General features: G+C 51.7%; 1 protein-coding gene across 1 annotated transcript in view; it reads left to right on the top strand.

The window, feature by feature from the left end:
* Positions 1 to 17,120, top strand: part of LOC147116878 (NFX1-type zinc finger-containing protein 1-like) — an 80,798-nt gene that overhangs the window by 3,650 nt on the left and 60,028 nt on the right. Inside the window, exons 2-5 of the mRNA XM_085987184.1 lie at positions 5,135 to 5,216; positions 9,183 to 10,635; positions 12,651 to 13,581; positions 15,470 to 15,610. Of these exons, the coding sequence (XP_085843310.1) occupies positions 5,200 to 5,216; positions 9,183 to 10,635; positions 12,651 to 13,581; positions 15,470 to 15,610 (2,542 nt within the window). The 5' untranslated portion in view covers positions 5,135 to 5,199. The remainder of the gene's footprint in view (positions 1 to 5,134; positions 5,217 to 9,182; positions 10,636 to 12,650; positions 13,582 to 15,469; positions 15,611 to 17,120) is intronic.

The raw sequence follows: 17,120 nt of genomic DNA, 5'->3' as shown, positions 1-17,120 counted from the left end.
TTTAAGACACTCCTTAAAACTTACCTCTTTGACCAAGCCTTTGGTCATCTGTCCTAATCTCTCCTTATGTGGCTCGGTGTCAAATTTTGTTTGATAATCGCTCCGGTGAAGCGCCCTGGGACGTTTTACTACATTAAAGGCGCAAGTTGTTGTTGTCATAACACCCTGGTTCCTATATTAACAGGGGCCTGTCACTTGAAACATGCGAGCTCTTTAGACACCTGGCGGTAGGCCCGTTCCTAAATGGCGCCGGCCTCATGGTGGGTGTTAACGGGGCGGTGAGGCTACCGACCCCCATCGTGAGGCTGTTACCACCCTGTTACTGCCAGGGGAAGGGAGTGAAATTCCACCCACCCCCCCCCCCCCCACCCCCTTTCTCTCCCTCTCGCGTTCTTGTCATCTTTTTCTTTCATTCTCTGCGCAGGTTTTGTGCACATTGACCCACACGGTTGGGGGGGGGGGTGTTGGAGGATTGGAGGAATAGGCGGGCTTTGGCTAATGTAGAAAGAGGAGCGAGCAACTGAGAATTACAGAATGCTGTACCAACCACCCAAGGCCACAGACTCTGACAATAACTGGATCAGGTACCTGGGCCTCACAGAGGAGCAAGGGATACAAGACTAACTTCGCCCCGGGGAGGGATTGGGCCGGGAGTTTCCTGGAGTTTAAAAAAAAAATTCACGTTGCCACATTTTAATTTCTTTTTTTAAAAAACTTTTCTCCGCTGGTAATTGATGCGCTATCAATTACTCATAAAAGACTGAGAGTTAGAAGAGTAACTAAAGGCTTTTATTAACAACAGAATGGAGGTCTGCCTCGCGTGGTCGACCGGTCCATGATACTAAGGGCTGGGGAGCAGTCACCTTTATACTAGGACCTGTGGGAGGAGTCAGCCGAGGCATGTCCAGGCATGTGCACAGTGGAATACAAACAGGACAAACAGGAATACAAACAGTGGTTTACCACATTCACCCCTTGTTTAAAATTGAGTCCGGCGGGGTGAAGTGTATTAAAAGTTAGTGTATTGGAGTCTCTCCGGAGGTCTTGTCTGCCGCTGTGATCTGCATGGCGACGGCAGGGGTAGTGAAGTTTCCGGCGTCGAGTCCAGCGTAGGCTGTGGCACAGGCGTGTCGTCCTCGTAGATGTCGAGCGGGTCGCGGGGCCCAGGCCTGCCGTCTGCTGGGGCTGGATATCGGATCGTGGGTGGGGTGGTAGTGGGTAGTGGGTTACTGCGGCCCCCGAGGGTGCAAGGTCTCTTATGGAGACTGTGTCCTCCCGCCCGTCCGGGTATGCGATGTAAGCATACTGGGGGTTGGCGTGGAGGAGGTCGACCCTCTCGACCAGGGGGTCCGTTTTATGGGTCCTCACGTGTCTTCTCAGTAGGACCGGCCCTGGGGACGTCAGCCATGGCGGTAGCGATGTCCCCGATGTGGACTTCCTTGGGAAGACAAACATTTTCTCATGAGGGGTGGCGTTAGTGGCAGTGCAGAGCAGTGACCGAATAGAGTGGAGCGCATCGGGGAGCACATCCTGCCAGCGGGAGGTTGGAAGGCCCCTAGACTTTAAGGCTAGCAGGACGGCCTTCCAAACTGTCGCATTTTCTCTTTCCACCTGTCCGTTCCCCCGGGGGTTGTAACTGGTGGTCCTGCTTGTGGCAATACCCCTAGTTAGCAGGTACTGACGGAGTTCGTCGCTCATAAACGATGAGCCCCGGTCGCTATGGATATAGCTGGGGAAGCCGAACAGGGTGAAGAGGTTGTTCAGACATTTAATGACCGTGGCACTGGTCATGTCCGGGCAGGGGAAGGCAAACGGGAGTACTCATCAATAATATTGAGTAAGTACACATTGCGGTCGGAGGAGGGGAGAGGCCCTTTAAAATCGACGCTCAGGCGCTCGAAGGGGCGAGTGGCTTTTATCAGGTGGGCCCTGTCTGGTCTATAAAAGTGTGGTTTGCACTCAGCGCAGACTTGGCAGTTCCTGGTCATGGTCCTGACCTCCTCAATAGAGTAAGGCAGGTTGCGGGCCTTGATGAAGTGGAAGAACCTGGTGACCCCCGGGTGGCAGAGGTCATTGTGGAGGGCCCGCAGTCTATCGATCTGCGCGCTGGCGCAGGTGCCACGCGATAGCGCATCCGGGGGTTCATTTAACTTCCCGGGCCGGTACAAGATCTCGTAGTTGTAGGTGGAAAGTTCGATTCTCCAGCTCAAGATCTTGTCATTTTTGATTTTGCCCCTCTGCTTGTTGTTAAACATAAAAGCAACTGAACGCTGGTCAGTGAGCAGGGTAAATCGTTTTCCGGCCAGGTAGTGCCTCCAATGACGCACAGCCTCCACAATCGCCTGGGCCTCCTTCTCAACAGCGGAGTGTCTGGTCTCCGGGCCTTGGAGGGTTCGTGAAAAGAAGGCCACGGGTCTCCCCGCCTGATTGAGGGTAGCGGCCAGGGCAAAGTCAGACGCGTCGCTTTCCACCTGGAAGGGGATGGATTCGTCCACTGCGTGCATGGTGGCTTTGGCAATGTCCTCCTTGATACGGTGGAAGGCTAAGCGGGCCTCTGCCGTCAAGGGAAAAGAGGTGGACTTGATCAGCGGACGGGCCTTGTCCGCATAGTAGGGGACCCACTGGGCGTAATAGGAGAAAAACCCTAGGCACCTCTTCAGGGCCTTGAGGCAGTGGGGCAGTGGAAGTTCCATAAGGGGACGCATCCGGTCGGGGTCGGGGCCGATGACTCCGTGTTCCACAACACAGCCAAGGATGGCGAGGCGGTTTGTGCGGAATATGCACTTCTCCTTGTTATATGTCAGGTTTAGGAGTTGGGCGGTGCGGAGGAATTTTTCGAGGTTTGCGTCATGGTCCTGCAAGTCACGGCCGCAGATGGTCACATTGTCCAGATATGGGAAAGTGGCCTGCAACGCATTTTGATCTACCATCCGGTCCATCTCCCTTTGGAAGACGGAGACCCCGTTGGTGACGCCAAAGGGAACCCTAAGGAAGTGATAGAGGCGGCCGTTTGCCTCAAAGGCAGTGTACTGGCGGTCCTCAGGGCGGATGGGGAGCTGGTGGTACGCTGATTTCAGGTCAATGGTCGAGAAGACGCGGTACTGCGCGATCTGGTTGACCATATCAGCTATACGGGGGAGTGGGTAGGCGTCCAGCAGGGTGTAGCGATTTATTGTCTGGCTGTAGTCGATGACCAGGCGCTGCTTCTCGCCGGTCTTAACGACCACAACCTGGGCTCGCCAGGGGCTGGTGCTGCCCTCAATAATCCCTTCTTTCAGGAGCCGCACCACTTCGGTTTTAATGAAAACCCTGTCCCCGGCACTGTATCGCCTGCTCTTTGTGGCGATGGGCTTACAGTCGGGGGTGAGGTTAGCAAACAGTTGGGGGGGGGGGGGGGTGACTCTGAGTGTGGAGAGGTTGCACCTGGTGCGCGGCGGGCAGTTTGGAAGCTGCTGGCTGCGGACTGTGAGTGGGGGTAGGGGTCCACCGTACGCCATCGTAACACTTTTAAGGTGGCACTGAAAATCTAACCCCAGCAGGACGACAGCGCAGAGGTCAGGCAGGACCAGAAGTTTAAAATGATCGTACACGGTCCCGTCTACTACGAGTGTCACCACGCAGTAGCCGCCGATGTCCGCCGACTGGGACTCGGAGGCCATAGAAATCCGCTGTTGCGCAGGCAGGACTGGGAGAGAGCAACGCCGCACCGTGTCGGGGTGGATGAAGCTCTCCGTGCTCCCAGAGTCAAAAAGGCAGATTGTATCGTGACCATTTACCTTAATGTCCATTGTGGAACTGGCCAGTTGGTGCGGTCTCGCTTGGTCCAGTGTAACGGATGCCAGCGTAGGGGTCGGTGTGTCGCTGCGGGTATCAGATGAGGCGGTGTCGGGGGCCTGCTGCGTCCCGGCTGTCGTCCAAGATGGCGGCGTCCATGATCCCCATGTGGCTGGAGGCGTCCAAAATGGCTGCTGTACCGGTGATTCGCACATGGCCGGGGAGGTCCAAGATGGCGGCCCGCATGGCCCACACGCGGCGCTGTTGGGGTTCGGGGTGGCTTTGGCCCTGCAGACGCTAGCGTAGTGTCCCTTCTTCCCGCAGCCCGAGCAGATCGCGTTTTTCGCCGGGCAGCGCGCTCTGGGGTGTTTTGCCTGGCCACAGAAGTAGCATTTCTGGCCTTGGGGCACTGCTGTCTGGCCTTGGGACACTGCTGCGGTAGTTGGGCCGTTGTTGGGGTGTGGCTGGGGTGGCACGGCGCTATGAGGCGGTCCTACCGTGTCCCAGGCTGTCATTCCCCGCGGCGTCCACGGTGCAGAGGAGTAAGCATCCATGCCCTGGTAGGCTGCATCCAACGATAGTGCGAGTTCAGAGGCCTTGTTGAGGTCGAGGTTACTCTGCTCCAACAGTCGCTGTCGGGTGTAATTGGATCTGTGGCCTGCTACAAAAGCGTCCCGGATAAGTTCCTCTGTGTACACGGCGGCCTTTACATCCTTACAACCACAGGCCCGGCCAAGCACAGACAGTGCCTGAAGGTATTCCACGGTCGATTCCCCAGGTTGTTGTTTACGACTCCCCAGGAGGTGCCTGGCGTACACTTCGTTCACTGGGCGCGTGTACTGGTCCTTGAGGAGCTTGATAGCGTCCGCGTACGAGGTCGCGTCTTGGATGACCGAGTACACTCGGTGGTTCACTTTGGAGGTCAGGACATCCAGTTTGTCCTCGTCCGATTTGATTGCTTCGGAGGCGGTCAGGAATTTTTCGAAACACTTAAGCCAGTGAGTAAACTTGGTGGATGAGTCCGCCTCCCGATGATCTAAGTCCAGGCATGCTGGTGTGAGGATCTTCTCCATTATAAAAATGTTGTTAATAAAATTGATGCGCTATCAATTACTCATAAAAGACCGAGAGTTAGAAGAGTAACTAAAGGCTTTTATTAACAACAGAATGGAGGTCTGCCTCGCGTGGTCGACCGGTCCATGATACTAAGGGCTGGGGAGCAGTCACCTTTATACTAGGACCTGTGGGAGGAGTCAGCCGAGGCATGTCCAGGCATGTGCACAGTGGAATACAAACAGGACAAACAGGAATACAAACAGTGGTTTACCACAGTAATCTCTTCTATTTCTTTCATCTTTAGCCAACAGTGGAATGAGCAGAGTGAGCACGGACGTGTGAAACCTCTTCAGGAAGGGGCCTCTCGTGATGGCCAAGAGAATCTGGTGAGAAAGGGGTTGGCCGCAGGTTCTGGGGCAGGAATGAGCGATACTGGCGCGGCCCACACCTGTAACAGCCGCGTCCGTTCTACATCCAGGCAGGTGGGCGTAGAGCTGCGGGGGAAGAGTTTAAACTAAAATGGCCGGGAGAGCGGTGGAGGAAGAGAGTAGAGTGTCTGCGTGGTTGGGAAAGAAAGCTTCAGCTGTAAAGAGAGAAAGTTAGGAGAGCAAATGGGATGTGAAAAGGTGGCAGCGGAATATGTAACAGAGGTGTTCAAAATCATGAGGGGCTTTGACAGAGTAAATAAGGGGAAACTGTTTCCAGTGGCAAGAGGGGTCAGTAACCAGAGGAGACAGAGTTAAGGCGATTGGTCAAAAGAACCAGAGGGGAGATGAGGGAAAAAAATTTACGCAGCGAGTTGTTGTGATCTGGAACGCGCTGCCTGAAAGGGCGGTGGGATGAGATTCAATAATAACTTTCATAACCTAAGAATAAGGGGCTGCCCTTTCAAAACTGAGATGAGGAGAAACCTCTTCACTCAGAGGGTAGTAAATCTATGGAATTTGCTACCTCAGAGAGCTGTGGAAGCTGCGACATTAAATAAATTTAAAACGGAGACAGACAGTTTCCTAACTGATAAGGGAATTAGGGGTTACGGGGAGAGGGCAGGGAAGTGGACGTGAGTCTAGATTCGGATCAGCCATGATCCTATTGAATGGCGGAGCAGGCCCGAGGGGCCGTATGGCCTACTCCTGCTCCTACTTCTTATGTTCTTAAAAAGAATTGGATAAATACTGAAAGTGGAAAATTTTGCATGGTTACGGGGAAAGAGCAGGGGGGAGCGGGACTAATTGGAGAGCCCTTTCACAGAGCTGGCACAGGCAGGATGGGCCGAATGGCCTCCTCCGGTGCGGTGTGATTCTATGATTCCCGTAGGTTTCACCACCTGACCTCCCGCCTCCAGCTGCCCCGCCCCCACACTCTCACCATTGGATGCCCGACATGTCCATCCTCCCGATGCACCGCCTTCCTACACCAATGGGAAAGCGAACAGACTTGTCGTTCTCCGATTGGATGATTCTTTGGCTGTCTTGTTTTTCTTTTCCTCATCCATGTAGAATAATGTGAAGTGTAGAATAATGTGAATTGGTGGAATGATTAACGATTCGAAACTCTGCACCTTCTAACTCAGGGATGGGAACGATGAAGGGAATTGGATAAATAGAATCATCGAAATTTACAGCACAGATGGAGGCCATTCGGCCCATTGTGTCCGTGCCGGCCGACAAAGAGCTCTCCAACCTAATCCCACTTTCCAGCTCTTGGTCCAGAGCCCTGGAGGTTACGGCACTTCAAGCGCGTATCCAAGTACTTTTTAAATGTGATGAGGGTTTCTGCCTCTACCACCCTTCCAGGCAGTGAGTTCCAGACCCCCACCATCCTCTGGGTGAAAACATTTCTCCTCAACTCCCCTCTAATCCTACCAATTACAGGTACACTATCCCTTATCCGAAAGCCTTGGGACCAGCTGAGTTTTGGTTTTCGGAATTTTTCGGATTTCAGAAGGTATTATTATAAGACTGGGAAATTTGTATTTAATATAAATTTTAAAAGTTCAGGCTACCTCTTGCGACTGTTCCGTGTCTCATTCCCCTTCCTGCTTCTCTGGAAAGCCGGATATCGGCTGACTCCTACTAAGCTGGCCCGCAAATCAGGTCAGGTGGGGGGGGGGGAGAAAAGAATATCGGACGGGCTGCGGTTCAAGTCGGGGTCGGGGGGGGTCCAGGGGGGGTCGGGGTCGGGTCGGGGGGGGTCTGGGGTCGGGGGGGGGTCCGGGGGGGGGGGGGTCGAGGTCGGGGGGGGTGTCCGGGGGGGGGGGTGGTCAGAGGGGAGAAAAGAATATCGGACGGGCCGCGGTTCGGGTCGGGTCGGGAGAAAAGAATATCGGACAGGTCGGGGGTCAGGTCGGGTCGGGTCGGGTCTGGTGGGGGGGGGGAGAAAAGAATATCGGATGGGCCGCTGCAGCTATCGGACGGGCCGCTGTATTGTTGGGTTCACTCTCCCGGTACCTCCTTCACACTGCCCGGCTTGGCCTGCAATCTCCTACCCAGGAGGGAACTCTGTGACCCTCTGCCCTGCTCAGCGTAAGCCGTGCGCCACTCTGGTCATGTCGTGCGCACGACTTATGCTGAACGAAAAAATTTCGGTTTTTAGAGGTTTTCGGTTTTCGGAAGTTCGGATACAGGATAGTCTACCTGTACTTTCAATCTATGCCCCCTGGTTATTGACCTCTCTGCTAAGGGAAATAGGTCCTTCCTGTCCACTCTATCTGGGCCCCTCATAATTTTATACACCTCAATCAGGTCTCCCCTCAGCCTCCTCTGTTCCAAAGAAAACAACCCCAGCCTGTCCAATATAATAGCAAAATACTGCGGATGCTGGAAATCTGAAATAACAACAGAAAATGCTGGAAATACTCAGCAGGCCAGGCAGCATCTGTGGAGAGAGAAACAGGGTTAATGTTTCAGGTCTGGGACCCTTCATCAGAACTGGATAAAGCTGGAGATGTAACAGATAATAAGCAGGTGCAGAGACAGGGGTGGGGAGGGGGGGGTGGTTAGGAGGGGAGGAAGGAATTGAAAGAACATCCTGTACTTTTGTAAAAGGCAGGAAAGATAAAATGTTGCAAATGGGAATGGCAAAAATCATACTGCATGAAAACATGAAATTGTTGAACTCAATGTTGAGCCCGGCAGGCTGTAAAGTGCCTAATCTCACTTTAATTCACCGCTTCACTCCCACCCAGATCTCTCTGTCCTCGGCCTATTACATTGTTCCAATGAAGCTGAACGTAAGCGCGAGGAACAGCACCTCATCTTTCGATTGGGCACTTTACAGCCTTCTGGACTCATTGAGTTCAACAATTTCAGATAATTATCCCTGCCCACATTTTTCATGCAGTATGATTTTTGCCATTCCCATTTGCAACATTTTATCTTTCCTGCCTCTTACAAAAGTACAGGATGTTCTTTCAATTCCTTCCTCCCCTCCAAACCCCACCCCCCCCGCCCCCGTCTCTGCACCTGCTTATTATCTGTTACATCTCCAGCTTTTTCCAGTTCTGATGAAGGGTCCCAGACCTGAAACGTTAACTCTGTTTCTCTCTCCACGGATGCTGCCTGGCCTGCTGAGTATTTCCAGCATTTTCTGTTGTTATCCCAGCCTCTCCAATCTTTCCTCATAGCTAAAATTCCCCAGCCCAGGCAACATCCTGGTAAATCTCCTCTGTACCCTCTCTAGTGCAATCACATCTTTCCTGTAATGTGGTGACCAGAACTGCACGCAGTACTCTAGCTGAGGCCTAACTAGCGTGTTATACAGTTCTAGCATAACCTCCCTGCACTTATTATAGCTGTAAAGGAAATATTTGCAGGGCTGTGGGGAAAGAGGCGGGGGAGTGGGACTAATTGGAGAGCTCTTTCACAGAGCACGATGGGCCGAATGGCCTCTCTGTGCGGTGTGATTCTATGATTTAAGGGGGTGGGTTCACCCACACCAACCAGACGCGAATTCCGAGCTGGAACTCCGGTCTCCACTCACCGGGACCGTCTGGAGTGGGGTTCGAAACCCTTCACTTTCTGACCCAGAGGCGCCCTCCAAAAAACAAAGGGTGGAACTGTAAAAGAGTGAGTAATAAATGGCACAAAAAATATCTAACTATACTAAATGATGTAATAAAACTCACTACGCACTTGGTTTGAGTATAAAGCAAGGCGTTAATCAACTTGTCTCAGAACATGGAGGTCTAGTTGTACTTCACTAGTTCCTGTCTTACAAAATGTCGCTGGGCAAGCTGGGCCCACGCCCGAGTATTTATACTCCTTGGACGGCGCCACCAGCTGGCCGTCCAGTGTTATTTCATGAGTAGATGAGATTTATAACACTAAAGTTTCACTTGTTGGCTCTCGCAGGGTCGGAAATTCCTCCCGGTTTCCAAACATGGACAGCAGGAAGCGAAGCAGACCAGATACTTTTCACAATGCCTTTGGGCACCGCTCAAATAAAGTTCCTCGGGAATCTCACAGAGTAAATGTGGCTGAAGTCCGAGGTGGATATCCCAGGCAAGGTCCCAGGTTCTCTCCAGCCCCGCTGCCGTTTCTTGACACGCTGGAAAACTGTGTGAACAATCGGCAGAAGTTGGTTTTACCGTTCCTTATGGAAAACCAGGAAGAACTGGCACAAAAGCTCAATGGAACGGACTTGAGGAACCCCGAAGTCCACCGCCTGATCAAGGGTCTGAAGACGGCAGTGGAAAACGCCTCCAACAAAGGGGAGATCCTGTCCGTTCTTCGGTTGGTGATCCAATCTTCGTTCCTGGTGAGGAGCTTGGTTTGTTCCATAGCCGTTCTCGACAATCGTGACGGCTGCGCCGACAGAGACGTGACCGGCAACGTCATCGCGCTCCTTTGGCACCTGAGCCTGGCGTTTCCCGACAGCATTCAAACCGTCCTCTGTGTCCCGGTGGACATGCTGCACGCCAGGCTCCAGAGGCTTCAGAGCTTGGGCTTTCGACTTCCCTGGCCGATGAGGAAGCAGCTGCTTGACCTTAAGCGCGCCGCCGACGAGGCTTTCACTGGCGATCAGAGCGCAGCGCCGCCCGGGATCTCCAGCGACGAGCAGGCCAAAGACTTCCGGGACCTCTCCATCTTTCCCAAGTCCGAGGACATGGTCGGCCCTGCGAACCCCGCGGTGCGCCCCAACAAAATCAAGGGACCGTATGAAAGCAATTTGGCGTACCTGGACACCCACTTCCGTCTCTTGCGGGAAGACTTTGTGAAGCCTCTGAGAGAGGGAATTGCAGCCTGCCTCGCGCCGAAGAGCCATCTTGATGAGGCTTCCACACAGACCGGCGAGCTGAGGATTTACAGAGACGTCCAGGTTCTCCACCCAGTTTGCCAGTGGGAAGGAGTCACGTACAAGGTCCATTTTGACGCGCACGTATTTCGCCGCAGCGCCTGGCTGGGATCTAAAAGATTGATGAAAGGATCCCTCGTTTGCCTCACAGCGACGGATTGCGACGAGATATTCTTTGCCACAGTCGCCAAGTGGAACACCACATTGCTCAGTCAAGGCTTGATTTTCCTCAAGTTCGCCACCAGCCACACGGAACTGTCTAAGCACGTCCAAAAGCACCGGTTCATCATGGTGGAGTCGCCGGCTTTCTTTGAAGCCTATCGCCACGTCCTTCGGGGCCTTCAAGAAATGGACGTCAAGCGCATGCCTTTCCAGAGATACATTGTGAAGTGTAAAGCCACGGTCCACCCCCCTGCCTATCTCCAGCAAAGGAACGCCAGCCTAGATCTGTGGCCCTTGCTCAGAAATGGCAAAGGAGGCAAAGCTGATGGACCTGTGGGTGAAGCTGAGGTAGAAATTGTCCTGCGCCAAATAACTACAACAACTTGTATTTATACAGCGCCTTTAACATAGTAAAACCGTCCCAAAGCGCTTCACAGGAGCGATTATCAGACAAAATTTGACACTGAGCCATGTAAAGAGATATTGGGACAGAAGGAGGCCATTCGGCCCATTGTGCCTATGCCGGCTCTTTGAAAATGCTCTCCAATTAGTCTCCCTGCTCTTTCTCCCCTTTTTTTTCCTCATCTCCCCTCTGGTTCTTTTGCCAATTACATTAAATCTGTATCCTCTGGTTACTGACCCTTCTGTCACTGGGAACACTTTCTCCTTATTTACTCCAACAAAATCATTCATGAATTTGAACACCTCTATTAAATCTCCCCTTAACCTTCTCTGCTCTACCTGGGCTATCATACAGACCCCTCGATCCCATTCCCACCTGATGTACACACTTTCCATCCGTGGTCCCTGAATAGTGATCCTGTCTGGAAACTAGCCCCCTCTGGCCTTCAATGTGTAATATTCTTTACATTGCTGCTTAAATTATCCACTGACAACTGTGGGGAAAATAATGTCAAATACATGGCTGGATCAATAGAATATTGAGCAGGGTGCAAAAACCAACTGAGAAAGAAAGGACTTGCATTTCTATAGCGCCTTTCACATCCTCCGGACGTTCCAAAGCGCTTTACAGTGAAATAGTTTTGAAGTGTAGTCACTGTTGTAATATGTGTGATTGGACGTGTGTGTGTCTGTGTGTGTGTCTATGTGTCTGTATGTGTGTGTGTCTGTATGTATGTGTGTGTGTCTGTATCTGTGTGTGTGTGTGTGTCTGTATGTATGTGTGTCTGTGTGTGTGTGTCTGTATGTGTGTGTGTGTCTGTGTGTGTCTGTGTGTGTGTCTGTGTGTGTGTCTGTGTGTGTGTGTGTGTGTCTGTATGTGTGTGTGTGTCTGTGTATATGTGTGTGTCTGTGTATATGTGCCTGTGTGTGTGTATGTGTGTGTGTGCCTGTATGTGTCTGTGTGTCTGTATGTGTGATTGTCTGTGTGTGTGTGTGTCTGTATGTGTGTGTGTGTCTGTGTGTGTCTGTGTGTGTGTGTGTCTGTGTGTGTGTCTGTATGTGTGTGTGTGTCTGTGTATATGTGTGTGTCTGTATATGTGTGTGTGTGTGTATATGTGCCTGTGTGTGTGTATGTGTGTGTGTGCCTGTATGTGTGTGTGTGTCTGTGTGTCTGTATGTGTGTGTGTCTGTATGTGTGTGTCTATATGTGTGTGTCTGTGTGTGTGTCTGTATGTATGTGTGTGTGTGTCTGTATGTGTTTGTATGTGTGTGTGTCTATGTGTTTGTGTGTGTGTGTGTCTGTATGTGTTTGTGTGTGTGTGTGTCTGTATGTGTTTGTATGTGTGTGTGTCTGTCTGTGTGTGTGTGTCTGTATGTCTGTGTCTGTGTGTGTGTGTCTCTGTCTCTGTATGTGTGTCTGTATGTGTGTGTCTGTATCTGTGTGTGTGTGTGTATGTGTGTCTGTGTGTATGTGTCTGTACGGGTGTGTGTGTCTGTATCTGTGTGTGTCTATGTGTGTGTCTGTATGTGTGTCTGTGTGTGTGTGTGTGTGTGTGTGTGTGTGTGTGTGTGTCTGTGTGTGTGTGTCTGTATGTCTGTGTCTGTGTGTGTGTCTCTGTGTCTCTGTATGTGTGTCTGTATGTGTGTGTCTGTATCTGTGTGTGTGTGTGTGTATGTGTGTCTGTGTGTATGTGTCTGTACGGGTGTGTGTGTCTGTATCTGTGTGTGTCTATGTGTGTGTCTGTATGTGTGTGTATGTGTGTCTGTGTGTGTGTGTCTGTATGTGTGTCTGTGTCTGTACGGGTGTGTGTATGTGTGTGTCTGTATGTGTGTGTGTGTCTGTACGGGTGTGTGTATGTGTATATCTCTATATGTGAGTATTTTCGGCTTTGTTTATATCTAACAGTTCTTGTATATCTTTTTTTACGTTTTGACTGGACACTTTCTGCCTTTGTTAATAGATGGAGAGTGGTACAGAGGAGGAGGTCCACCCATTGGAGGAGTCGGCACTGGAGCAGCCCCTTGCAGCAGTGGATCATGTCAACACGATCGAGGAGCAGGACCACCAAACAGAGGATTCCTTTGGCTCACCTGAGGGCAGTGTTAGCCCAGCAGAGGAGACCATGGAAGCCGCAGCAGATGAGGTCCACCCATCGGAAGAGAGAATGGGGCCTGTAGAGGAGTATATTCACCTTGCGGTTGAGAGTGACAGTAACATGGAAGAGGAGCAACAGCCAGCAGCGGAGAAAAGCTTCAGCCCAGCAGACGAGCCTATTACCATCACAGAGGAACAGCTCCGCCCAGCGGGGGAGCGACCTGGCCCAGCAGTGGAGAGGGTCAGCCTCCCAGGGAGGGGCACCAGCCCAGCAGAGGAGCGACCTGGCCCAGCAGTGGAGAGGGTCAGCCTCACAGGGAGGGGCACCAGCCCAGTGGAGGAGCGGCCTGGCCTAGCAGTGGAGAGGGTCAGCCTCACAGGGAGGGGCACCCGCCCAGTGGAGGAGCGGCCTGGCCCAGCAGTGGAGAGGGTCAGCCTCACAGGGAGGGGCACCCGCCCAGTGGAGAAGCGACCTGGCCCAGCAGTGGAGAGGGTCAGCCTCAGAGGGAGGGGCACCAGCCCAGCGGAGGAGCGGCCTGGCCTAGCAGTGGAGAGGGTCAGCCTCACAGGGAGGGGCACCAGCCCAGCGGAGAAGAGCATGAATCCCAGTCAGCAGAGGGGCAACCCCCTGGTGCAAGGCGGCAACCTCACAGAGAAGAACAAGTACGAGATCAATCCGTTTAAACAAGACTTCCGGTCCCTGCGATGGTTGAAGCATTTTGACAGATCTCAGCTGAAGGCTCTTCAGAAGGCCCTGACACGCGAGTTTGCACTAATCCAGGGTCCTCCTGGCACAGGTATGTGGACGCAGTTATACATTGCTGCTTGGAATGTACCGGGAAAAAAGAAAGACTTGCATTTCTGTAGCGCCTTTCGCGACCTCTGGAAATCCCAAAGCGCTTTACAGCCAATGAAGTACTTTTTGAAGTGTAGTCACTGTTGTAATGTAGGAAACGGGGCAGCCAATTTGCGCACAGCAAGCTCCCACAAACAGCAGTGTGATAATGACCCAGATAATCTGTTTTATAGTGAAGTTGATTGAAGGATAAATATTGGCCAGGACACCGGGGAGAACTCCCCTGCTCTTCTTTGAAATAGTGCCATGGGATCTTTTACGTCCACTTGAGAGAGCAGACGGGGCCTCGGTTTAACGTCTCATCCGAAAGACGGCACCTCCGACAGTGCAGCACTCCCTCAGCACTGCACTGGGAGTGTCAGCCTGGATTATGTGCTCAAGTCCCTGGAGTGGGACTGGAACCCACAACCTTCTGACTCGGAGGCGAGTGTGCTGCCCCACTGAGCCACAGCTGATACAGAAGGCACTGGACATTGGCGATGAATGACAGGGCCAAAGTGAGCGGCTGTGGATATTAATTCATTTTATTGAGAAGGTGAAGGTTCATAGTGCAGGGAGCATGGTAGGACAGAGTAGCAGGCAGGGTCCTGGTAAATTGGGAAGTATTGATGCGGTAGTGCCAGGCTTGGGTTTTCAAAGCCAGTGGATTTTAGGAGGGAGAGAAGGTCATTAAAGTCAACAGCCATAATAGTTTGAATGGACCAAGAGAAAAGATCTGCTCGGCCCGGGTCTGCTATCGTCCGCCGACAACTGTTGTGATGTAGCTGCCAATTTGTGCACAGCAAACTCCCACAAACAGCAATGAGATAAATAACCAGATAATCTGTGTCATGAATCTTATCCGAAATCACAAGCTTTCGGAGCGCTGCTCCTTCGTCAGGTGAAGTGAAGAGATGCATATAGGCACAGCTTATATAGTCAGAGAACACGGCCAGATGATTACAGGTAATCTTTCTAACTGCCCTTTATCCCACCTCGGCAGAGAGATAATCACAGAGATAATTATTGCTGTGATTATCTCTCTGCCGAGGTGGGATAAAGGGCAGTTAGAAAGATTACCTGTAATCATCTGGCAGTGTTCTCTGACTATATATGCTGTGCCTATATGCATCTCTTCACTTCATCTGACGAAGGAGCAGCGCTCCGAAAGCTTGTGATTTCAAATAAAGCTGTTGGGCTATAACCTGGTGTTGTGTGACTTCTCACATTTGTCCACCCCAGTCCACCACCGGCATCTCCACATCATGAATCTTATCATGACTCATGAAGTAACACTGGGCGGCCAGCTGGTGGCGCCGTCCAAGGAGTATAAATACTCGGGCGTGGGCCCAGCTTGCTCAGGATGTTTCTGTAACCAGGAACTAGTGATTGTAACTAGAAATCTCATGGTTTTGAAACAGTTGATTAAAGCCTTGTTTTAGACTCAAACCAAGTCGTCTTTTACATCAATCTGTTTGTGATGTTGGTTGCAGGATAAATATTAGTCAGGACACCGGGGTGAACTCCCCTACTGCTCTTCGACTAGGGCCGTGGGATCTTTTACGTCCACCCGAGAGGGCAGACGGTTTAAAGTCTCAGACGAAAGACAGCACCTCCAACAGTGCAGCGCTCCCTCGGTACTGCACATGAAGGGTCAGCCTTATAGATTCTGTGCTCAAGTCCCTGGAGTGGGACTGTGAACCCACCACCTTCGGCCTCGCGGGCGAGGGTGCTGCCCACCGAGCCGCGGCTTGTTCTAGGCACTAACGGAGAGGTTATTAGAAGTCAATTGTCGGACCAGGTGCTGGGTGTGTATGTAACCTGCGGTGTGGTTGCCTGTGTTACAACAGGAAAGACCTTCCTTGGGCTAAAGCTGGTGCACCTGCTGCTACACAATCGGAGCCTGTGGCAGAAGAACGACGGGAATGTGAAACACAGCCCCATTCTGATCGTCTGCAACACAAACCACGCCTTGGATCAGTTCCTGGAAGGTGAGCTGTTTCTTGTAAAGGTAACGTCGCCACAACAAAAGTTGCGAATAGTTTTAAAACAAATCTGGAAATAAAAAGATTGGCGTCAGTGTAAGTGACCATGAAGCAGTGGGATTGTCGTTTAAAAAAACCCCCAGCCGGCTCACTGATGTGCCTTAGGGAAGGAAACATCCTTACTCGGTCCGGGCCTATACGTGACTCCAGTCCCACACCAACATGGTTGACTCTTAACTGCCCCTCCGTTGTATCATAGAAACATAGAAACATAGAAGATAGGAGCAGGAGTCGGCCATTCGGCCCCTCGAGCCTGCTCCGCCATTCAATGAGATCATGGCTGATCATCCAAATTCAGTACCCTGTCCCTGCCTTCTCCCCATATCCCTTGATCCCTTTAGCCTTAAGAAATATATCTAACTCCTTCTTGAATATATTTAATGAACTGGCCTCCACCGCCCTCTGTGGCAGAGAATTCCACAGGTTCACCACTCTCTGGGTGAAGAAATCCCTCCTCATTTCAGTCCTAAATGGCTTACCCCTTATCTTTAGACTGTGACCCCTGGTTCTGGACTTCCCGACCATCAGAAACATCCTTCCTGCATCTAGTCTGTCCAGGCCTGACAGAAACCGCTAGCATCGTGGGAGGAGCTTCAACACACACAGTGGTTGAAGGGGAAGGCCCACCGCCACCTTCTCAAGGGTAACTAGGGATAGGCAATAAATCATAGAATGGTACAGCACAGAAGGAGGCCATTCGGCCCATCGTGCCTGTGCCGGCTCTCTGAATGAGCTCTCCAATTAGTCCCACCCCCCCCCCCACAGCTCTTTTCCACAGAGCCCTGCAAATGTTACTTTTTCAAATAATGTAAAGGTCAGAGAAGGTTAAAGGGAGATTTAATAGAGGTGTTCAAGGTGAGGAGGGGTTTTGATGGAGTAAATATGGAGAAACTACTTCCGGTGCCAGAAGGGACAGAGGAGACTGATTTAAAGTGATTGGCAAAAGAGCCAGACTGGGGATGATGGGGATTTTATTTTAATGCCGCGAGTTGTTGTGATCTAGAATGCGCTGCCAAGAAGCAGATTCAATAGCAACTTTCAAAAGGGAATTGGATAAATACTTGAAGGGGAAAATTTGCAGGGCTCTGGGGAAAGAGCAGGGGGTGTGGGACTAATTGGATCGCTCTTTCAAAGAGCCGGCATAGGTACGATGGGCCAAATGGCCTCCTGTGCTGTGTGATTCTATATATCCAATTCCCCAGAGTGGGGCAGAGTCCATGGTAGGGTGGATAGTACATGGTTTGTGTAAGGAGAATGATGGCTGCGGTAAGGTCACAGAAGTATCTGCTGACGCACCGAGTGGTATTAAACGGGATGCATTTAAAGAGAGTGTAAAAGTTGGGAATTTGGAGAGTGGGAATTAAAAAAAAATCCGTTCCTGTGATGTGGGCATCGCTGGCAAAGCCAGCATTTATTGCCCATCCCTAGTTGCCCTCGAGAAGGTGGTGGTGAGCCG

This window comes from Somniosus microcephalus, chromosome 5, assembly GCF_052327205.1.
Source record: "Somniosus microcephalus isolate GS21.2 chromosome 5, FLI_Smic_1.0, whole genome shotgun sequence".
NCBI lineage: Eukaryota > Metazoa > Chordata > Chondrichthyes > Squaliformes > Somniosidae > Somniosus > Somniosus microcephalus.
The sequence above is the reverse complement of the archived record's forward strand: the minus strand, read 5'-3'. Positions and strand labels throughout refer to the sequence as shown.